This window comes from Haliotis rufescens, unplaced genomic scaffold, assembly GCF_023055435.1.
Source record: "Haliotis rufescens isolate VD_foot unplaced genomic scaffold, xgHalRufe1.0.p SCAF_10, whole genome shotgun sequence".
NCBI classification, from domain to species: domain Eukaryota; kingdom Metazoa; phylum Mollusca; class Gastropoda; order Lepetellida; family Haliotidae; genus Haliotis; species Haliotis rufescens.
This window is the reverse complement of record NW_025963780.1, coordinates 1,627,348-1,653,129: the sequence shown is the minus strand read 5'-3', so window position 1 is coordinate 1,653,129 and position 25,782 is coordinate 1,627,348. Positions and strand designations below refer to the sequence as shown.

Below are 25,782 nucleotides of genomic sequence, written 5' to 3'. Positions count from 1 at the left end.
CAACACGCTACATACTACATGCAACACGCAACATACCACACGCTACATGCTACATGCAACACGCTATATACTACATACTACATGCTACATGCTACTTGATACACGCGACATACCACATGCTACATGCCACTGCTATTTGCTACATTCTACACGATGTTACTTGCTACCTGCTTTCCTGCTATTTCCACACGCTTCACCATACACGCTACACGGTACATGCAACTTTATACTTGCTACTCGCCACATACTACATGTACATACTACTCGCCACATACTACATACTACATGCCACAAGCTACATTCTACATGCTACAAGCTACATACTACAATGTCATACTACATGATACTTCTACATGCTATTTTAACTTGCTACGTGCAGCTTGCAATTGCTATTTTCAACATGCAACATGCAAGGCAGATTAACGAGACACAATTGCTGCAATCATGGACATGTGGTGCATAATGATAATGTGTAAGATAAAGCTTTCGTTGTTTCCTGATTGCATTACCATCACACTACATGCTACTGCTAATACAGACACACAGTCACTTCTTTCTAGCAAGGTAGTTTTGCCCGTAAAGATAAATCTCGTTTCGGGGCTGCGGTCAAATTACAGTGTATCTGTAAGCATCGCGGGAACTCAGCGTTCAGAATTCTCCAGAGAAGTGATATAATCCTATGACAAAACGTAGCTCACAACGCAAATACCAACTTTACATATGGTAAGGTATATGTAACAGTTAGATCGCACCTCTGTCTCTGAACAATCATGTAACTATGACTTGCCTTGTTACCCGGCCTTGAAACGAGAAGTTGCACGATTTCGCGCCCAATTACATTAACGAGGCTAGCTGGAGGATATAGTTCTAATCGCCCTGTCGTGTTTGTACTGCGGTTAATACCATATTTAAACGGAACTCCCAAGGACGTTTAAAGCAAATCGCTGGAATCAATAGTGAAATGTCCCGCGATAAAAAAATAAAGATTTGATGCAATGGCAATATCTTGACCAGGAGCCGTGTGAGGCTCCATGACATTGATAAAGTAGCCCTGTACATAGCATCTGTCAATAGAAATTGTTATTGTAGGGAAATGCATTAACACTTCTATCTATCATTAATGTATTGCAACGTGATGACAATAGCTACGTGGTGTATGGATGCATAGATTTTGAAATTTGATGTTAACCTATTTTTTAACTAACTTGATAAATTTGCCAAAGATTTGATAAACTGCTGCGGAAGGAGGGAATGTGTAAATCTGTGTAATCGTGAGACTACCGTTAATTTGTTCCGTCCTCCTCTTTTCAGAAATATATTTTCCTTGAACGTGATACGATCGATTTAGCAAGACCCGAATGCGATTGCCTGATTACAAATTGATTTTCTTCTCCGTTCAATGCATAGAAGGACTTAATACCTTTGCATTCTCGAGCATCCAACTCGTTGGACAAACCTGGAAAACGTACCTGGGTCCTGGGCTTGACGAGCCAGACTTTGTTCCCAAGGCCACAAGACGGCCATGGGGTCATGCTTGTAGCTGGTGAGACGAGGTGGAATGGAGTTAAACGTCGCGTTCAAATTTACGGCACTCATGTAGCGACGTGCATGCATATTAGTCCGGGCTAATGCAGGTTTTAAAGTGCCAGCCCACTGAGATACCATGCTTCAGTTTAACATGAATACCCCACTCAGACAAAGTATATGATCGAACCACCCACCTTCCGTCCTCCGCGCAGACGCTCTGTCCACCAGACCACCGATACGGTGACAGTACAGTAACAAAAATCTAAAGAAATAAAATTCCGATGTAGTACATCCAGTTCACATTTGGACACATCAGAAATAGTCTTCTAAAATTTGTATCCACGCTTTGAAAGTTTTCCCAAGTTTGGAAAAAACATTTTTTCAGCCGTTGTTTGCTCATTTCCTTGGCGCCTGCCTGGCTCGCATTTTAGGCAGGTATATGTGCACTCATCTGGGATGTATGAATAGGGAATGCAAGAAACAAGATCAACGTCTTTGAGGGAACCTTTTGAAGACATCAAATGGTGAACACATACACCAATGGTATTACTTACTGATCAACCAGATACGAAATGAAACATCGATGTCATTCAGAAAGGACGATTCTGTTGGAAACCAATCTGTATTCAAGACTCGCGTTTATGGGTAGTTTAATGTTGAACTGCTGGCGATTTATAATTAATCGGATTTATGTTTACCATTAGTAAATGAAAATGCCGTGTGTCCCGTTAGATTGAGTCCTACCTCAAATGATAATTCACCCTGATAATTGTTGGTTCGGAATACGTGATGTTCGGCAGAACAGTTGTTACGCTATCCACATCATCACATCTCGTCAACCGCAATCATGAATGGCCATACTATTGTATTTGTGGTCTGATTGAAATAAGGTAAAGGGATTATTTTTCATCTATAGTAATAGCGCTTCGATAAACTCTTTTCACCACCTTAATTAATTACATCGCGTTACATTTGTGCAAGGGGCGGTCGGGTAGCCTTGTGGTTAAAGCGTTCGCTCGTCACGCCGAAGACCCGGGTTCGATTCCCGACATGGGTACAATGTGCGAAGCCCATTTCTGGTGACATCCGCCGTGATATTGCTGAAATATTGCTAAAAGCGGCGTAAAACCATACTCACTCATACAATTGTGAAAGAATACCGCGTTCGCTACGCAAAATTTACGCATAACGTTTGCGGAATGGCCGCAGTACGATTGCGGAATTACCAGATCGTACAAAAGAAACTTACGACCTCCGATTACCTTACAATCTCTGTGAGGCCAAAACAGACTATCTAATAGCCGCAGTGACCATCTTCCCAAGGCAAGGGACTTAACTGACTATAAAAGTCAGTGGAAACTGGACTTTTAAAGTCAGTTAACTCCCTTGCCTCGGGAGGATGCAGTGACCGAACATATCATTATCAAAACACATGAGCAAAAGCGGCAACCTACTGCACCTCCACAGCTATTTAGACCGCCTCGATCGTCTAGTAGACAGAGCGTCTGTCCGGAGGGTTGAAGGTCATGGTTCGATCCCGGGCTGGTCATACTAATTGATTTTAAAAGATGGTACTTGTTGTTACACTGAGCGGTATTGAGGGGCTAAAACAAGGACTGATCGGCTCGGGGTCAGTATACTGTGTCTGAGTGAAGTATCCATATTAAACTGCGGCATGATATGTCAGTGGGCTTAGCTTGTCCCAGTCCGGACTGATGCTGTTTTTTTAAATCAGCATTAATCCTTTCTTGGACTAGCAGCATGCCAAACACATATGTGCATTCACGTAGAAAGGACTTATCAGCAAGTGCAATAAACTTGAACGCGACGTTAAACCCTTTCAACTCATCTCCCCAAATATCTACGTATCCGTCCGAAGGAAAACTTGGAGCGCGACTTGTTTAGTCACCAAAAGAGTAATTCGTTGTGTAAATTGCATCACTTAGGCTTACAAGAATCCTGTGATTGTGGGTCCAAATTAACAGGACTTTGGTACATAGTGTATTCACCCATACCCCTAACTGTTGGTTCAGGTTCAAGTGGTAGAGACCAGTGAAGATTCCGGGGTAGAATAGGTCTTCAGCAACCCATGCTTGCCGTAAAAGGCGACTGTGCTTGTCGTAAAAGGCGACTAACGGGATCGGGTGGCCAGGCTCGCTGACTTGGTTGATGCATGTCATCGTATCCCAATTGCGTGGATCGATGCTCATAATATCAATCACTGGATTGTAGGGTCCAGACCCGATTATTTACAGACCGCCGTCATATAGCTGGAATATTGCTGATTGTGGCGTTAAACAACAAACCAATCAAGTGGTAGACGTCTCAGACTTGCATCACTTCGGGCGTTCATCACTTATCACGACGAAACGCCGTGATGTAACTGACATAATGTTCAAATCATGTGCATCACTCGAGTAACAATTCCTGATATATTTTTTAATGTAATCTGACGGCTTTTCCATTGGACGAAAGGTCGGTCACATGACCGCGAGCTGAAGTTCATAAGTGTCTGAATGACACATTTATATGTAAATACGTTTTTCACCTGAGTGTATTCTTGAAATGACGTAAACACTGACGGACTACTTCCACATTGCTGAGGTAACTTCTGTAAATTTCCTTGCACGATTACATTAAAGCGTTGTTTCTGATCATTTAGACTCTTTAATCTAAACTTAGCATCCAGCATACAGTGTGATAAGTTAGAGAGTTTGACTGCATGCCCGTGTAAGTATATACTCGCAAAGACCCATCCCACTGAACAAAACGAAGAAACGCACATCCAGACTGTGGATTCCAACCCTGTCTAGACAGTTTACAGCAATCTATAAATTTACCTAAGAATCTTTTTAGTATATATTTATAATCGACGTTTACTGATCGGCCAACCAATCAATGATGACTGACACATGTAATCGCCTCAGGTTCATGAACAACTTCGGAAATCTCTCCCGTCTCGTTTATCGTGTCGGCCATTTTGACGTCCCAGAAGCGCTGAGGTTCTAACTTACCAAGGTCGTCTTTGGTTTAATGATGGTATTATTAGGATCTTTTATTGTAAGCAAACTACTAGACTAACATATAGTCTCTGAAATGAACATATCGTACAGAAAAAAACAGTTGTTCAGTTATCTTAATAAAAATATAATAAAAAGGGAGCCCAGTGATTCTCTTCATTTTCAGTTACTGCAGTAATCTAGACTTGCCAAACATTATAGACTTGCATGGGCTGTAGTTGATATATTTGTATCGGGGTCTGTAAGACAGACTACCAAACTACAAAAGATGTTCCTGTGGAAAATGTTGAGCAAACTACCACTCATGTAATCTCTACTTTTCATGAACTTTTGTGTTCCGCGTTACAGTTTGTTGTTGTATCGTTTTCAGTGTAAATATTAAGTCACATGTATTAAAATAAATATTGTGTAATCAATTCCTCGTGGTATAGAAAAAGTGATACAGAAAATTGTAAGAATTGACGCAACTCTGACGTTCATACAGGTTTGCCCCCAGTCCATGGAGGTTCATACTTCAATGAACGCACACAAAATGAAAGTCAATGCTTTATAATACTGGTCATTCTCTGGCATGGCCGTTTTATGCTCATTATAGAATGCGGAAATGGTCAAGTGGCTATCGCCCAGATTGAATACCTGTTTACATTAATTACTTCAAGGACTGTAACTAATGTCTTCTGCAAACAGTTTTGCTTAATGACTTGAACATAATTTGTTGTGCAAATCGTTATGCTTAATGGGTTGTAAATAATGTTTGTTATAAAGTATTCTGGATGCATTATCAGTACGTCGACCTGATAAAGAACATTCATGAAGTATTTCTCTTTCCACGTAAGCAGCAAAATCTCTGTCCTTCTAAGCAGCAGACGTAAAAGTATTCCAAGTTCACATTCAGCATATCTGCTTTAGCTTCATCAAAATCAGGAGACGCGCTTTCGTGTCGCTGGATTATCTGGTCCAGACTCTACCGCTGGACTGTCTGGTCAGGACTCAATTGTTAAGGGCACATTTGTATAACAGTTTGTGAATAGCGGGTGGGGCAGATATACTCACCCTTTTTTAGAACGTCTGGTGTTATTATCAGTCATCCATTCATCCGGTTTTTATCACTGAAACCCAGTGGAACATCTATTACAACAGATAATCGAGGCTTGTTGCTCTTTGGCGTTAAAGTATATATAAATGATACAGTAGTCCTGCACCATGACTGGCATATATTTATTTTATGAAAAAAGTACAATCTTGAAACGGATACAAAGGCAAGTCTAGCCAGCTCTAGTCCTACACCATGACTGTGGAATATATTTTATTTTATGAAAAAAGTACAATCTAGAAGCGTATACAAAAGCAGGTCTAGCCAGATCTAGCTAGCTCTATTCAACAATGAAATCAGCATAGGGAATTCTTTTTCTGTTCTTTAGCGTCAAGAAGGATATTGTGTAATATTAGATTTCATAGACTAATGTTAGTCTAATGATACAGCTGTTGTCTTGTTGAAATATGGATATTACTACTGCTACCATTTTAAAAGATAAAGCGCAAACCCAACTCACTGTATGGCTGAGCCTCTGTGAATGTGTTGACCATCTGCTTAAATATGAACCATATGGTCTAATGGAGGCTGACAGGCATTGATGTTCTTACATGGTCCCGCTATGTGGTGTGGGTGATAAGGCCGGAGTATCATATTACCTGATTCTGACAGTATTTCTACCCAGCAGGCATTGGAATGTTGAAAGAACGTTGAAACAGCGTTGAAACAGCATTTAAACAACGTTGAAAGAACGTTTTAACAGCGTTGAAACAACGTTGAAACAGCGTTGAAACAATGTTGAAACAGCGTTGAAACAGCGTTGAAACAACGTTGAAACAGCGTTGAAACAACGTTGAAAGAACGTTGACAGAGCGTTGTAACAACGTTGAAACAGCGTTGAAACAATGTTGAAACAACGTTGAAACAACGTTGAAACAGCGTTGAAACAACGTTGAAACAGCGTTGAAATAACGTTGAAACAACGTTGAAACATTATTTAGACAACGTTGAAACAGCGTTGAAACAACGTTGAAACAATGTTGAAACAACGTTGAAATAACGTTGAATAACGTTGAATGAAACAACGTTGAAACAACGTTGCATTTTGGTTGATCAACGTCACAACCTAAACGCAACAAATATTAACCGTTGATCCAACGTTGCGTGCCTGCTGGGTACATTTTGTCTCGCAGTACTACCAGGTGGTTGTTCAGTCAAGAACAGAAACACACCCGATGCTTGTTGTTGTCTGTTGCAAGGATAATTGTCGTTTAGACCAGTTCAAGGTTGCTCATATTTAACAACAGATTAAAGTCAATATATGTTCTTCCTGTAGATTTTGTTTTACGAAAGTACAGCTGTTGGTCTGCATATAAAATCATATGCCGGGCGCAGTGGTTAATGTTTCACACTGTAATTGTACGTGAAGCTTAAATATGACAGTCAGATATAATAAAACGTCAACGTCAGAGATTGCCCGATGAAACATTTTCCATTGGGCGTAAAAGGTAAAAAAGTGTGGTGAAAATTATTTTCCTTAGGGTTGTTATCATGTCATATAGACGACCCACAGTGTAAGTGTCGCACTTCTATTGATATGGCAGTACCAGTCAGTGAGACCCTGAGTCAGTGAATCAGTGAGTCAGTCAGGGAATCAGCGAGTCAGTCACTGCGTCAATGAGTCAGTCAGTGAATCAGTGAGTCAGTCAGTGCGTCAATGGGTCAGTCTGTGAATCAGTGAGTCAGTCAGTGCGTCAATGAGGCAATCATTGAATCAGCGAGTAAGTCAGTGCGTCAGTCAGTGCGTCAATGAGTCAGTCAGTGAATCAGCGAGTAAGTCAGTGCGTCAGTCAGTGCGTCAATGAGTCAGTGAGTCCCTGAGTTAGTCAGTGAATCAGTGAGTCAGTCAGTCAGTGAGTCAGTCAGTGAGTGCGTCAATGAGTCACTCAGTGATCAATCAATGAATCAGTCAGTGAGATTAAGCTGCATCAGCATTAAAAAATATCACGTCACGAGACACCAGACACAGGTTTCACACATTTTACGTATGTATGTGGAAAAATCGTAACACTGGCTCTTCAACAAAATAACAGTATCGCAATAGTGATGTGTGCTATTGCAATGCTATTTCAAAAATTAAAATACCCCCACGATACCACATTCAAACTCTATATTGGTACACATACTTCGGCATGTGTGTGTTTATCAAGATAAGAGTCAAGGTTCGAGATACCATCAGTTTGGCGTCCATCTGCTCTTGGCAGCGATGAAGTTATTATAACTGTCAGGAGGAATCTGACAGTTCATACGTCGCTTTTTCCATCAGCATTTTGTAAACAACGAAACCTAGCTTGGAGGAACCATTATCGCTTCGGTCACACTATAAATATTTACACAACTCCATTGCAGTGTATGCTACACAAAACCCCATGACAGGAAGATAAAATAAGGAAGTATCGCTGCGTGGAGTGATAAGAAGCGGGTTCATTCGCCTCAGTGAGTTGATCTATGTTACAATGTGTGTTTTGCACATAATCATTTTCAGAACAGCTATATTATCGATACATATTAACCTTTTGGATGTTAAAAAGTACATTCAGTTCTCGCTTTCCAGATCGTTAATGCTAAATGACCCTGTATTAAATATGACTGATTTGCGTTAATCGACACTTGTAAGGGGAAGCGGTCCTTATCATGGCATTGACGATAATGTGTGTAACGTAGCAAGCGTTGTGCTACAGCTGTTCATCATTTCGTGGTGTTTTAAAGAAAACTTTATTTTAGATAGGCGTGTTAAAATTAGTATGACAAGATGGCGTCTTAGTTCGATGAAACCTCAACGTTCAATCCGTAGTTTCATTTAGCTGAGCATAGATGTTGGACCACCGTTAGGCGCCGGGTTACGCTTTCTAAATGCAGTGGTTTGACGTCACACAGAGTCGTGGTGATTTGGACGGTTTCCCTGTTTATTATAGAGCATAAACTATTTCAGGTGAAATATTTACCTAGACGTTTATTGGTTTCACGATGTGGAGAGTTATGGGAATGTGGTTGACCACAGGAGTCCGTATCTAAAAATAGACGCCCTCATGCATATTCATGACCATCTCCACACGCGAGCTCGCGTGTGGAGATGGTCATGAATATGCATGAGGGCGTCTATTTTTAGATACGGACTCCTGTGGGTTGACGGAGGAGGGGGGAGGGGTTGGGGGAGAGGGGTCATGGGCTAGGGTGTGGTGACAGCAAATTCATAAACTCATTATCATTAATACATCCACATACGCACACACGCACACACATACAGACACACCATTGATTGCAAACATAATCATGCACACACAACTGCAAATACAATCACACACACATACACACATACAGACACACACAGTTGCAAAGAATCACACACAGATACACACAGAGAGACACACACAATTTCAAACAATCACGTACACAACTGCGAACACAATCACAGACACACACAAAATTGTAAAATAAATACATTATCTCTCTCTCTCTCTCAGACACACACACACACACACACACACACACACACACACACACACACACACACACACACACACACACACACACACACTCACACACACACACACACACACACACACACACACGCACGCAAACACATTGCATTGGTTATTGCATCCCACACATCTATTCTAACACATGAATTTTATACAAAGGCATGATATCGTAAATAATGTACATTTACAGTGACTGACCCCATTTGAACAACACTTGAACAGTAACCCAGGAGAAATAATAATCAAATATCATAACCTTACAATAATAATTTCCACTTTATGAAAACATGGCATGTAATAACGTGTAACCTGATTGATAAGCTTCGGGTATTGCAGTGTGGTTCGTTGGTCATGATATCAACCACTGGTTAGTTTTTCATTGATGCTTTACATGCAGTTGTATTATGTGGCAGAACTACATTCACGTATCCGATAACAATTCGATAGAAAAAAACATATGAAACACGAACCTTTGTGAAAAGAATAGTTGACAATAAATTCGATTTACACTAAATCATACACTACATATGTTTCAACCTGAGACAGATACTACATTTTAGACACACACACACACACACACACACACACACACACACACACACACACACACACACACACACACACACACACACACACACACACACACACACACACACACGCACGCACGCACGCTCACACACACACACACGCCCGCACGCACGCACGCTCACACACACACACACACACACTGTATAAAATTCACACACACACTTTATTAAATTCACTCTAAAACAGACACTTCAATGATTCACATTAAAACAGAAATTGCATAAGATTCACACTAAAATAGACACTTCGTGATATTTACACAAACACTAAAATTTTAATATAATTCATACTATATCAGACACTACATATTTCACACAGACACTACGCTAGTATATACTTAATATTATATCAGACACTACATAAGATAGAAAAAAACACCGTGCAAGAAACACACCAAACAGACGCTACATAAGGTTCACATTAAAACAGACACTGCATGAGAGGTTCTACATAAATTTACATTAACAAAGACACTGCATAAGATTCACACAGACGCTATATAAATCCCACTAAAACAGACACTATATATGATTCATACCACTACATAAAATTGGCACTAAAGCATAAACATAGGATTCACACTAAAAAGAACACTAAATGTATGTGTAACATCCACCTTAAAACAGACACTACATACAATCACCCTAATATATATACACTGAAACAGGCATACACCCTAATATACATGTATATACACTGAAACAGGCACATCATAATACGCACACTAAACCAGACACTACAAAAAAAATCACAATAAATCCACACTGAAACAGACACGACAAGACACAAGATTCATTCTACAGACGACTGTTGTCCTTGGGCGTACAGCACGATATACTCTCTCCTTTAATAGTCAGGCGTATCCGTTTCCTGTGCTGCTTCAATTAATGTGAGCCAAAACGAACCCTTTGAACAGAAAGTATTTCTACCGGTTCTGTGTACATTGTAGAAGTGGAATGAAGTGATAACGGTAAAAATACCCTGTGACTAACGGTTAAAGCCCCTAACGATTACAAAGAACGCCGACAACGTCCTAATCGGCGTACGACGTTAACAACCCGACGGCAGGCCCTGCTGACGTGATCGCTGACCTCTATAGAGGTCAATGTGTTTTTAATGGCTCGTATCTCAAGAGTTTATATAAGTATCAAGTTATCTTTTCGGAAAGTGACGCAAATCTAAATTAAACATTTACCTGCTTATAATCACCAATAGTGGGGGTCTTGCGAACATTATTTCAACTTAGAACACTGTATAAAGAAATTATTATATGAATCATATTAAAATGGGTCCATGTCACGGACTACGTTTTGATTTAATGTCACGTTAGGTCGATTTCAATGAGTCTATCATAATCCTTTTTGAACAGCTAATAATCTTTTGCAACTAAAAAAAGTAAACGCTCTACCACTAGGCCACTCTAACCGTTATCGATGTTAAGAGCTTTACAGATACACTTCGTAACTCGAAGTCACTGTGACCGTCGACGATGTATCGTACTATCCAAAGTACAGTAAACTACGGTTATAACGAACATGCTTATAACGAACTTACGGATATAACGAACTTACTGTTTTGGTCCCGACTATTTGCTGGGGTTATGCTGTATATATGCTTATAACGAACTACGGTTATAGCGAACTAAAATCAGTAGTCCCTGTGAGTTCGTTATAACCGTACTTTGCTGTACTCATAAACGTTATGCCTTAAACGAAATATCGTGTCAATGGACAGTCGAGTTAAAAAGGTTTAACTGTTTTCTTCACTGAGAATACCTGATGTCTATTTCTCAGCCAATACTAATATATCTTAAAATGAATTGTGAACATAGATTTACCGTCATCAACACAACGATTGAGGTGACCTTCATGTTGACCTTCAGTAAATAAAAGCTTTAATCGGGATTGAAACGTGGGGAGCTGATTAAATGAAATCTCAATTACGCTCGGATTAACATTCTCTAAAATTTTCCTCATATATTTTCCTCATATTTTGCCTCGATAATCAATGCCTGTCTACTTGTAGCTGCAACGAGCGAGAGTACATTTAAAGTTCGACCCTCCAAAATTCCCTTCCTTCGATATATTAGGGAGGAAACAACGGTGCTCAGTTATAACGCGATAATAGTAACTGTGTTCGGAAGTACAAACGGGTCACAATGTAACACATTTAGAGGGAGACAGTGACAAGTAAAAGCTTAATGATGAAGAAGAGCACGTAGTGATGTTGGTCACATAATTACACGTTACCCCTTGAATCACACGACCATGGGTATGGGGCTAACAAACCAAGGACGTGAACCAACCATCAGAAGAACAGCTGATCCTGGTGCGGCTAGGGGACGCAACTCATCGTCGTAGCAGATGACACAGGCAAAAGTTTCTAATCAATGTCTGTCTCATCTATTGGCGTATCCGCTGGCGCGAAAGCGGTGACATTCTGAGAAGATGAAAATCTTACTTAAGCTTGCTTCGGGGTTTATTTAAATCTCCTGATCAAGGGTTATGAGTTTGAGTGAGATTGAGATGGGATTGTTTGGTTTTACATACGGTCTGTTCTATAAATACAATACTAGGTTGATGTATGAGAAAAAAACCAAAAAGGGACATCATTAAAATATAAGTTTTCGGAAAGGGTGCCCGAGTGCCTCTTGGCGCAAGGCGTATGCTGGTTCGAAACGATAAAAACAAAAGTAGTCTTTCAACTTTTTTGTAACATATATATATATATATATATATATATATATATATATATATATATATATATATATATATATATATATATACAAAAATGAGGTAAATGTTCACTCGGTGTACATGTAATATATAATAAAATAATAAAGTCAACGTTAGTCCATCATCTTCTTTGTATCAGTTTCAGACATAGTACTTTCGCTGTCTCATGACAGCTCTTCAGTGTAACTGAAAGTACTATAGTACTACTATATATATATATATATATATATATATATATATATATATATATATATATATATATATATATATATATACATACATGCATACAAACATACATAGCTATGTAGCTAAGCATATATACTCTCTAATGACATTTTATTGGGTCATCGATATATTATCATCGGTCAATAGCAAAGCGTCGTAAGTTCGATCAGTCGTTATACCCCTACTATCGACACAAGGAGGTAACAGGAATCCTATCAACCGCTAAGAGTTCTTGTCAAACGTTATAACACCAGGTAGTCGGAGGACCGGTTAAAGACCGGTGAGCTCCATTCGTTGAGCGACCAGCTGTTCCAGACATTCAGCCATTATTTATGGGACAAACAAATTAGTCCATGTGCATTAAAGCGTGTTGTATATCTTCTGGGATCAATGAGTTATAAAATATTGATATTACACAGAAAGGCATTAAATCGTCCATGTCCGGGAGTCATACGCCCAATTTAAGGTGTTACGTTGCATATGTACAGCTATTATCAGCTTCAGCCTGACCAATCGGGGTATCAAACAGTTATTATCGAGTGTCTATTAATGAGTATATTACACCATGTGCTTCCTGGTTCCTGTTTGGTATCTGGAGCTAGAACGCTGAGGCTTGAGAGTCAGGTGAGGTGAGGTGAGGTGAAATAGGGCTTAACGTCGCGTCCAAGATTATTGCACTTATATAGCGACGTGCATGTACGTGTGCGTGTTTGTGTGGCTGCTTGTACTAGTCCGGACTGATGCCGATTTATAGTGCTAGCTCACTGAGATACCAAGTTTAACATAAATACCCCACTCAGACACAGTATACAGACTCCGAGCCGACCAGTCCTTGTTTTAGCCCCTTAATGCCGAGCGCCAGACAGGGTAACAACAAGTACCATCTTTTAATGTCTTTTGGTATGACGCGGTCGGGGATCGAACCCCGGACCTTCCGCTCTCCGGGCGGACGCTCTACCACTAGACCACGGAGGCGGTCCTTGAGCGTCAGAAATGTGATGGCATTTGTTTGGTTATAATGACTGAATCATTAGATTTTGATCTCCGTCTTACTACGTAACACACCTTTATTCGCTTTATTGTCTCAAGTGAGTGAGTGAGTGAGTGAGTGAGTGAGGTTTTACGCCGCTTTTAGCAATATTCCAGCAATATCACGGCGGGGGACACCAGAAATGGGCTTCACACATTGTACCCATGTCGGGAATCGAACCCGGGTCTTCGGCGTGACGAGCTAACGCTTTAACCACACGTTTTCCATTCATTTGTTACTTGATGAAAGTTTTTGAGAAAACAATGCTTTGCAGACCATTGTGATGTCATTGGTTACCATGACGTCACAATCAAATGACATCACTAATGGCTCTGCTACTGAAGCTGTTAGCGGTACTTTTTACACTTAGGACACTGCTTATTACTGTCTCCAAAAAGTTAGATAAATAAATAAAAAGACACTTGGGCGAGATATCTATGTACCGGCTCCGAGCAGAACAGTCCTTAATTGTTTCATCCCCTCAGGCAGGATGACGAGTACAAGTCGACGTGTCCTTAAGAAATAACCTTCGCATGGTTATTCGAATTCTTTTTCTATTCGTTGCGAGGTCTAATGTGCTAACGTCTCTTAATGACAATACTCCCTTCGTTTTGTGCCAATCGTTCACAGCTTGCGATCACAGATTGGAAACATTGATCTGGGTTAAGCGAGACGAGCGGAGATAGTTAATCTATTTGGTATTTAGAAGACTATCTGGGTCTCAAGATTTTTCTCTCAATTCCAGAATTGATTTGATAAGGATCACGTTCCTCAATAACCGAAGTCTGTTGTGAATGAAAATTTAGTGAGTAAGTGAGTTTGGTTCAACGCGGCTTTTAACATGGGTATGGTGTTGACAAACCTAGACACATAATCGGGGCAAACCGGGATTCGAACCCACAATCATAGGTTTCTGGCGTGCCCAAGGGACGCAACTCTGCACAGCGAACCAGAAAACCATACTCACTCACTCTTCGTCTCCTCGAATCTTGGAAGACTAAATTACTATGGTCGAGGAACATAGACATGGCTCTGAACAGGAAAACTGCTTGTTGGGTGCTAACTGCCACGCCGGTAGATGACTTATTTAAGAAGGTGCATGCATCTTTAGTGAGTGCGTATGGTTTAACGCCGCTTTTAGCAATATTCCAGCAATATCACGGCGGGGGACACCAGAAATTGGCTTCGCACATTGTACCCATGTCGGGAATCGAACCCGGGTCTTCGGCGGGACGAGCGAACGCTTTAACCACTGGGCTACCCGACCGTCCCTCGTGCATCTTTAACCCTATGGTTGTAGGCTCTACTGTAAACGTACACTTCTGTTCAAAACATTCGAACCTTCGGTCAGTAAGCGGCAGATATTTTGTATGGCTCCGTATTAACAGGATACATTTTCAAGGACACAGCGAATATCGGGTCTATTCTTATCCTACGCATTCTTTTCTCTCCACAGACGAAAACAAGTTACATTTGTCCATGGTGGCGACTGTGTTGTTTTATGATGTGCATTTGGTTTTGTCTAGCAAACATTGGTACACATCGTTTATTTACCACATAAGAAGTTCTAGATATGCTTCGAAGCATGAGTCTTAAGCTAAAAGTGACCATTTAAATTAGTCACGCCCTCAGCAAATACACAATGCAAATATGTTTGCGTTAAGATATACATGTATCTAAATGTCGCGAAGCCCAGCCGACCGAATGTAAATCCGATTGCATGTAACTTGTAAAGAACACCTAATAATAATTTTATAAGATTTTTTGTTCTTGAAAAATTAGTTTGTTCCATGTGATTTGTTTCAAAATGATGTTTAATATGTCAAGGGGGGAACTGCTAAATTTATATTAGCCTTTTCTATTATATAACTGACATACATGTATGTATACTAATATAATAATTTACATATACTTCAAAGTTATCCCTAAGTGTTGACGTGGTTGACATAAATATTAAGTTTTACGTACATGTACTAGATTTGACAATCTCACAATTTCATATCGACTAAGCAATGTGCTTTACCTGGCTCGGCCCGTGAAGACGCCGGGATAGAATAGGTCTTCAGCCAGCCATGCTTGCCGTAAGAGGCGACTCACGGGATCGGGTGGTCAGGCTCGCTGACTTGGTTGATGCATGTCATCGATCCGAATTGCGTGGATCGATGCTCATGATATTAATCACTGGATTGTCTGGTCCAGACTCGATTATTTACAGAGCGCCGTCACATAGCTGGAATATTGCTGAGTGCGGCGTTAAACAACAAACCAACCAACCAACTTTACCGGCCTCAACTTCTATCATTAGGGTAAGGTATCCCTTTCCGACCAAACACCCTCCTCGATAAGGTTGTATACTACTTGCCAATGACTCACCCCTTTACGATCCTTGGGGTTGGCTATCTCTATTAACGAATTAATCTTATGTAGTTTGAAGAAAGTCCGTACAAGCTTTTTCAAACTCACTTTTTCACGGGGAATTTTGCTAATGCACAGGAGGTCTAATGACTTGGTAAACGAGCACTAATTATATCTGATATGGCTTGGGTCCCAAGGTAGAGTGTTGGCTGATTAGATTAATTCATTTGCCTAACTACAACCTGGTAACGTAAGTTGGATACTCCGCGCGTTGCTAACTGAAATCCGATAAAGATCCCCCGGTAGAGTGCACTACTTTTTTCGACAAAATGAATACTTGTGAAACTGAAAGTATTTTTTGAAAACATAAAATGGTCACTTCATAGCTTCCATGGCCCACAAAGGCTTGTTTGTTTGTTTGTTTGTTGTTTAACGCCGCATTCAGCAGTATTCCAGCTATATGACGGCGGTCTGTAAATAATCGAGTCTGGATCAGACAATTCAGTGATTGACATCATGAACATCGATCCACGCAATTGGGATACGATAACATGCATCAACCAAGTCAGCGAGCCTGACCACCCGATCCCGTTAGTCGCCTCTTACGACAAGCATAATCGCCTTTTACGGCAAGCATGGGTTACCGAAGACCTATTCCACCCCGGATCTTCACGGCCAACAAAGCCGTGTGTACTGGCCTTTCATTTGCACAACGACTCACTGTCAGGATTGCTGTTTGACACTGCAATGTTACATCGTTGAGTGATACCTATAACCTGAACCAAATCCAATTTGTTTGGACTCTTTCCTCTTGACAGACTTGAAAAATAGAATTTCTCTATATTTCAATACGACAACAAGTTATCGTATTCCGTATGTTACTTTATAGGCGGGTGTACGATATCAGATGTTCCAGTCACATTATATTAATATTTTGAAATTAGACAATTCTTCGTTTGGTCTGACAGATATAACACAAGACACAGTTCTCTTTAAATGAGCTGACAAAATCCATTTATCGAATTTAAATACAGAGCAAACAGGTTTTATGTTCCTTAAAACTCATCATTGCTGCTTCAGTGGGTGCCGTAATCGATCAGCTATATACATGTATACGATATACACTGAGATAGCATTATGTGACAGCACTGCGGGGGTAATTAGGATGCGGGGGAAGGGCGATGTGGGATTTGATGTAGTTCCGTCGTCGATAATGATATAACATATGTGTTCTGATTGACCGGGGGCAAGGGTGGCCCAGTCGTCTAAGGCGCCGCGATTCGCTGTGCAGAGTTGCGTCCCTTGGGCATACCAGAAACCTATGATTGTGGGTTCGAATCCCGGTTCGCCCCGATTATGTTTCCAGGTTTGTCAGCACCATTCCCGTGCTCGTGGGTTTCACAGAAGTGGTAAACGTCTGAGACCTGCATCACTTCGGGCTTTCCTCCCACATCAAGCTGACGCGCAGCGATATAACTGGAATACTGTTAAAAGCGGCGTTAAACCCAACTCACTCAATCACTCTGATTGACCGTATATTGAAATCGAGGGGGGCTGGATATTAGTCCGAGTGCTGGCACTACACTAAGTGCTACACGTAAATTTAGAACCTTCGCACGGGTTTTACAATGCTGCACAGGGACGCTGAATAAATGGTAAGACACCTTGTGTTGTTATCCCCCGCCGCGCGAAAGCGCGAAGCGGGGGATATAGTATTCACGACCGTCCGTCCGTCCGTCCGTCCGTACGTCCCACCTGTTTGTTGCCGCGATATCTCAAGAACTAAACACTGGATTGTCTTCATATTTGGAACTATGGTGTATATACAGACTCCGCAGACACCAGTCAGTTTTGGTGACCTTGACCCCATTTTAAAGGTCACAGCAGCATATCTGCTTTTGGAGTTGGAAAACGGTGTTGCCGCGATATCCCAAGGACTAAACACTGGATTGTCTTCATATTTGGAACTATGGTGTATATACAGACTCCGCAGACACCAGTCGGTTTTGGTGACCTTGATCCCATTTTCAAGGTCACAGCAGACAAATCTGCTTTTAGAGTTGGAAAACGGTGTTGCCGCGATATCTCAAGAACTAAACACTGGATTGTCTTCATATTTGGAACTATGGTGTATATACAGACACCAGTCGGTTTTGGTGACCTTGATCCCATTTTCAAGGTCACAGCAGGCAAATCTGCTTTTGGAGTTAGAAAACGGTGTTGCCGCGATATCTCAAGAACTAATCGCTGGATTGTCTTCATATTTGGAACTATAGTGTATATACAGACACCGCATACACCTGTCAGATTTGGTGACCTTGACCCCATGTTCAAGGTCACAGCAGGCAAATCTGCTTTTGGAGTTAGAAAACGGTGTTGCCGCGATATCTCAAGAACTAATCGCTGGATTGTCTTCATATTTGGAACTATAGTGTATATACAGACACCGCATACACCTGTCAGATTTGGTGACCTTGACCCCATTTTCAAGGTCACAGCAGGCAAATCTGTTTTTGGAGTTGGAAAACGGTGTTGCCACAATATCTCAAGAACTAATCGCTGGATTGTCTTCATATTTGGTACTATGGTGTATGTGGCGGGGGATATTTCGTCACTCTGTGACAAATACTTGTTTAAACTTGTATGCCTGCTTGAACAACATTTCTGTTGCATCACGGTCCAATTATCCAAGGTGCCGCAATTAGCTGTGCAGAGTTGCGTCCCTTGGGCTCGCCAGAAACCTATGATTGTGGGTTCGAATCCCGGTTCGCCAAAATTATGTTTCTTGGTTTAAATCTGTCACTACCATACCAATGCTTGTGGGTTTCACCGAAGTTGTAAACGTCTGAGACCTGCATCACTTCGGGCTTTCCTCCCACATTAAGCTGACACGCCGTGATATAACTGGAATACTGTTCAAAGCGGCGTCAAACCCAACTCACACACTCACTCACTCTTGGTTAGTGAGTGAGTATGGTTTTACGCCGATTTTAGCAATATTCCAGCAATATCACGGCGAGGGACACCAGAAATGGGCTTCACTCATTGTACCCATGTCGGGAATCGAACCTGGATCTTCGGCGTGATGAGCGAAAACTTTAACCACTTGACTACCCGACCGCCACTCTTAGTTAAATTTCATGGGATCATATATGTACTTCTCAGTCAAAAGGGTCACTAGATTGTGTCTATCAGCAAAATGAAACGAGGATTTTCGTGTCCTTCTTCGTACAGATATTACCAGCAGAGTGTGCTTCCGTATACTAAAAACCGGGAATACAATTTGTAAAGTGCGAGGCTTTTTACCGGCACAATACATATTTTATTCTCCATATGTGATATTTACGATATGGAAACACTCAAGGGTAGCACTCGCTTTATCAAACAATGACATTCTTAAAATAATCGACGTATGTTCATTCACTGAAGTAACTAGAGATACCGCACGTGAATACAGTGATAAAGATAGTGAGACTATCCATTTTCACAATTTCCCTTATGATTTGCTACAAAGCCTCGAGAAACAGATCAATTTACCTCTACCTAAACTTATAGGGCTAAATTGCATAGATGTACCTGTGGCCATCTACGTTCGAGTCTAGGGGACTTGCAGTAAAAATTTGTGTGTGTTCATGTGTGTGTATGTGTGTCTTTGTGTGTGTATTGTTTTGTGTGTGTGTGTGTGTGTATGTCTGTGTGTTTATGTTTGTATGACTGTGTGTGCTTATGTTTGTTTGTGTTTATATATGTATGTGTTTATGTGTGGGTGTTTATGTTTGCATGCGTGTGTGGCTTGGTGTGTTAACCCTTGTGTTTGTTTATGTTTATGTCTGTGTTAATGTTTACGTTTAGGTTTATGTTTGTGTTTGTGTATGAAGACCAATTCTAACCTTGAACTTCAAGGGTCGACCTCATTTGAACAGGGGCGGTCGGGTAACCTAGTGGTTAAAGCGTTCGCTCGTCACGCCGAAGACCCGGGTTAGATTCCCGACATGGGTACAATGTGTGAAGCCCATTTCTGGTGTCCTCGCTGTGATATTGCTGGAATATTGTTAAAAGCGGCGGAAAATCAAACTCACTCACTCACTCATTTGAACATGTATTCGATGAACATACCAGGTTTAATCGGATCGCATCTATAACACAAGGTGGTGTTACTGTACAATAGTCACGCAGTTAGAACCCAGACGTTTACACGCCGTGATTTTATTAAACGATTTTTTTAGTTTCTCGACCCACCTTGAATTGGAACAGTCTTGCACTTTTAAGGTTTCATGATCAAATATTATGTCCGTGCTAACCTTAACGGACACACAAGCATAAGTAGATGCACAGCGTTTTTGTAATTATATATTCTGTTTTTTTCAATCCGATTTGGAGTAGAAAACGTATGAAATTGATTTTTTGTGACATTTGATGCTACGGGGGCTGACGTGCTTTCATCCTACCGGAATCCTGCGAGATGTTAAATCGCAGTTCAGTGATGCATTAGTCAGTGTAAATATGTTATTACGAAACTCCATCAATTTACCAAACAATCACTAAACCTTTAACGTCTTACCCCGCACACGTAAGGAATACCTTAAGCAAGTATTCACATCATTTATCCTAAACCAGGGCTAAACATCACCGCCCAAATGCCCTGATTGAGGGTATATTTTTTACATCTGTGTAGCTGCGTTTCAACACTAATGGCTTCGGAACGTTTGTCGTTATCAGCAAACACAGGAAGATCAATGGACTGTCTGTTCCAGGATACCTACATATGTCAGTGTCAGATCCATTACCCAGGACGTCTTCTGTTGACAGGTGCTGGTAGGACACATGGATGAATAACAGTAACTCTCTGATGGAGGTGCTTGAGCGCCTTTACCAAGGTGAACAGGTAGGTGGACACTTTCAACATTCTTAATGCTTGCGTTTCCTAGGACATACGCCATGCTGTAAGTCATGTCTCAACCCCTGGCTACATTAGGCCATAACGAAAAGAGTCCTCGTTTTCTAATCTTATATCAGTGTTAGGTTTCTTGATGTTTACAAGCGTAATAATATGTAATACTATCCCCGGAATGCATATTACAGGGGGCACGGGTGGCCCAATCGTCTAAGGCGCCGCGATTCGCTGTGCAGAGTTGCGTCCCGTGGGCACGCCAGAAACCTATGATTGTGGGTTCGAATCCCGGTTCGCCCCGATTATGTTTTCTAGGTTTGTCAGCACCATACCCGTGCTCGTGGGTTTCACCGAAGTGGTAAACGTCTTAGACCTGCATCACTTCGGGCTTTCCTCCCACATTAAGCTGACACGCCGCGATATAACTGGAATATTGTTAAAAGCGGCGTTAAACCCAACTCACTCACTCACTCACATATTACAACCATTTAAAAAGGATATCAGATGTGTTCATTTCAAAGGAAAGTTGACTTCGTCCATTTCAACAATTTTATATTTTTCAACAATTGCATATGTTGCTCTTATCAAAACACTGAATCTATGTAATGCTAATTTGTACCGAAAAGAGTGATTTGAGAGGTTTTCAGGAAGCCATTTCCTGCCATTGAACTACTATGTCTCTTAGGGTATATACTGAGAAAGTACATATTTGTGGGAACGAAATCGTTTTACGTCGCTAAAGGCCCGTCAAATACCGCAAAAATACGACTTTGTTGATATTTTTCACATTAAACAACACTGTCAGGGCTACAGATAAGCCGCGTATTTGCGTAAAATACCCCGAAAACTATTCAAAACCCAATTACTTTCAATTTGCTTGCGTACAGAAACGAATTCTTTCAATAAAAAACCTCAATTGTTTGAAAACAGCACGCGTAAATACCCAATGAATCTTACAGAAGAGTTAATTTCCGAAACACAATTACGAGCTAATTTACTTTCCGAGTCATATATTTAGAACCGTTATATACATCTAAAACATTATTTCAATTTTCTTAAATCTCAAAATGCTTACTCATTTTGGGAAAAAACCCAATAAAGTGATGAAAAGATGAGTGACAAAATGGTTGGTTACCCAATGAAAAATGTAATAACCCAATTACAATAGAGACCTTCGAGTAAAAACTAAATTGCTCAAAATGTTATCTGGAGCTCGGAACACAGGATTCTCTGTTATCGACTATGGAATTCAACTCGCGTTCTTGTTAGATAAAATGTATTCCATTATATATCCACTATGTGATTCAAATAGGCGTCCTTGTTAGATAAAATATAAGGCTATATGCGTCTTCTATGTAATTCAAATTGGTGACATTGTTGAATAACATATATACATGTTCCTTTCTATATTTCCTATGTAATAGTTGACATTGTTATGTGACATACAAACCTTAATACATCTGCTATTTAATTCAAATAGTTGACATTGTTAGAATGAATACACACCTTAATACATCTATTTAATTCAAATAGTTGACATTGTTATATGACATACAAACCTTAATACATCTGCTATTTAATTCAAATAGTTGGCATTGCTATATGACATATAAACCTTAATACATCTGCTATTTAATTCAAATAGTTGACATTGTTATATGACATACAAACCTTAATACATCTGCTATTTAATTCAAATAGTTGACATTGTTATATGACATACAAACCTTGATACATCTATTTAATTCAAATAGTTGGCATTGTTATATGACATACAAACCTTAATACATCTGCTATTTCATTCAAATAGTTGACATTGTTATATGACATACAAACCTTGATACATCTATTTAATTCAAATAGTTGGCATTGTTATATGACATACAAACCTTAATACATCTGTTATTTGATTCAAATAGTTGACATTGTTATATGACATACAGACCTTAATACATCTGCTATTTAATTCAAATAGTTGGCATTGTTATATGACATACAAACCTTAATACATCTGCTATTTAATTCAAATAGTTGACATTGTTATATGACATACAAACCTTGATACATCTATTTAATTCAAATAGTTGACATTGTTATATGACATACAAACCTTAATACATCTGCTATTTAATTCAAATAGTTGGCATTGTTATATGACATATAAACCTTAATACATCTGCTATTTAATTCAAATAGTTGACATTGTTATATGACATACAAACCTTAATACATCTGCTATTTCATTCAAATAGTTGACATTGTTATATGACATACAAACCTTGATACATCTATTTAATTCAAATAGTTGGCATTGTTATATGACATACAAACCTTAATACATCTGTTATTTAATTCAAATAGTTGACATTGTTATATGACATACAAACCTTGATACATCTATTTAATTCAAATAGTTGGCATTGTTATATGACATACAAACCTTAATACATCTGTTATTTGATTCAAATAGTTGACATTGTTATATGACATACAGACCTTAATACATCTGCTATTTAATTCAAATAGTTGGCATTGTTATATGACATACAAACCTTAATACATCTGCTATTTAATTCAAATAGTTGACATTGTTATATGACATACAAACCTTGATACATCTATTTAATTCAAATAGTTGACATTGTTATATGACATACAAACCTTAATACATCTGCTATTTAATTCAAATAGTTGGCATTTTTATATGACATACAAACCTTAATACATCTATTTAATTCAAATAGTTGACATTGTTATATGACATACACACCTTAATACATCTGTTATTTAATTCAAATAGTTGACATTGTTATATGACATACAAACCTTAATACATCTATTTAATTCAAATAGTTGGCATTGTTATATGACATACAAACCTTAATACATCTGCTATTTAATTCAAATAGTTGGCATTGTTATATGACATACAAACCTTAATACATCTATTTAATTCAAATAGTTGACATTGTTATATGACATACACACCTTAATACATCTGCTATTTAATTCAAATAGTTGACATTGTTATATGACATACAAACCTTAATACATCTATTTAATTCAAATAGTTGGCATTGTTATATGACATACAAACCTTAATACATCTGCTATTTCATTCAAATAGTTGACATTGTTATATGACATACAAACCTTGATACATCTATTTAATTCAAATAGTTGACATTGTTATATGACATACAAACCTTAATACATCTGTTATTTAATTCAAATAGTTGACATTGTTATATGACATACAAACCTTAATACATCTATTTAATTCAAATAGTTGACATTGTTACATAATATTATAATACAAATCCTAATATTTGTGTCTCCTATAAAATTTAAATCGGCGACCTTGTTGAGTAACACAAATATACCTTTATATATCTACTATTTACCTCCATTAGTTGACCTTGTTAGATAACATACATACCTCTCTGTATCTTCTATGTAATTCCGCCGCAATTCGCTGTGCAGAGTTGCGATCCTTGGGCACGCCAGAAACCTATGATTGTGGGTTCGAATCCCAGTTCGCTCCGATTATGTTTCTAAGTTTTTCAGCACCATACCCGTGCTCGTGGGTTTCACCGAAGTGGTAAACGTCTTAGACCTGCATCACTTCGGGCTTTCCTCCCACATTAAGCTGACACGCCGTGATATGACTGGAATACTGTTAAAAGCGGCGTTAAAACCAACTCACTCACTCTATGTAATTCAAATGGGCGACCTTGTTGAATAACATATATACCTTTCTATATCTCCAATGTAATTCAAATAGTTTACCTTGTTATATGACACACAAACCTTAATACATCTATTTAATTCAAATCTTTGACCTTGTTATGTAAGATACACACCCTAATTATATGACCTATTCAATTTAAATCGGCGACCTTGAATGACATATATACAATTACATATTTTCCATTCACTTCAAATAGTTGACCGTTTTAGATAATATACAAGTTTATATATCTGTACTATTTTACAACACAATTGCGGGGTCCTGACTTTCTTCGCTCCTCTAATTTTTTTCCATTATAAGCCGATTGTTCGAGATCTAAACTGTTCAAGTTTAAAAAAAAATAACACATGATATAACTTAAGTTTATAACTCTCAGACAACGATTTTACATAATCTACTTTGACATTGAAGCGTTCTCCAATGTCACCGGGTAGTAACACTGGTCTAGTCACGGTCTAGTTGATACACCGCTTCCCTCTTCCGGCTTCCGTCACCAATCGGCAAAGTCCGGCGGTCATCGTTGTCCAATATTTTTGCATTCATTATTAGAGAATTCGTGACCTGTAAATTTATTGTCTTGGGGTTTAATCGCATACCTTTATCATGTATTGATTTGATATATGTTATCTCATATACCTTTGCTACCTTATTCTTGTATGGAAAATGTTTTAGTACCTTTGCACGCAGTAAAGATATTGTTTCATACTTGAAGATATTTCTCATGAAAATATGGACAGGTTATTTTGGCCACCTCAGTAACTGTACATAGCTGGTTGTATGTCTTTAGTGGTATCGCTGGATAGCTTATAAATGTTGATCGCTTTACTTTGGTGCCCATATCTTCCGTATTGGTTTAGTAGTTAGTTGGCTATTCGGGTTTTCCCTTTGTCAGTAGTGCCGCCTCCGTGGTCTAGTGGTAGAGCGTCCGCCCGGAGAGCGGAAGGTCCGGGGTTCGATCCCCGGCCGCGTCATACCAAAATACGTTAAAAGATGGTACTTGTTGTTACCCTGTCTGGCGCTCGGCATTAAGGGGCTAAAACAAGTACTGGTCGGCTTGGAGTCAGCATACTGTGTCTGAGTGGGGT

At 39.5% G+C, this 25,782-nt stretch overlaps 1 protein-coding gene across 1 annotated transcript in view; it reads left to right on the top strand.

Moving 5' to 3' along the window:
- Window positions 1-25,782, top strand: part of LOC124145472 (parathyroid hormone/parathyroid hormone-related peptide receptor-like) — an 87,551-nt gene that overhangs the window by 25,229 nt on the left and 36,540 nt on the right. The window contains exon 2 of the mRNA XM_046515247.2: window positions 20,865-20,940. Coding sequence (XP_046371203.1) covers window positions 20,884-20,940 — 57 coding nt within the window. The 5' untranslated portion in view covers window positions 20,865-20,883. The remainder of the gene's footprint in view (window positions 1-20,864; window positions 20,941-25,782) is intronic.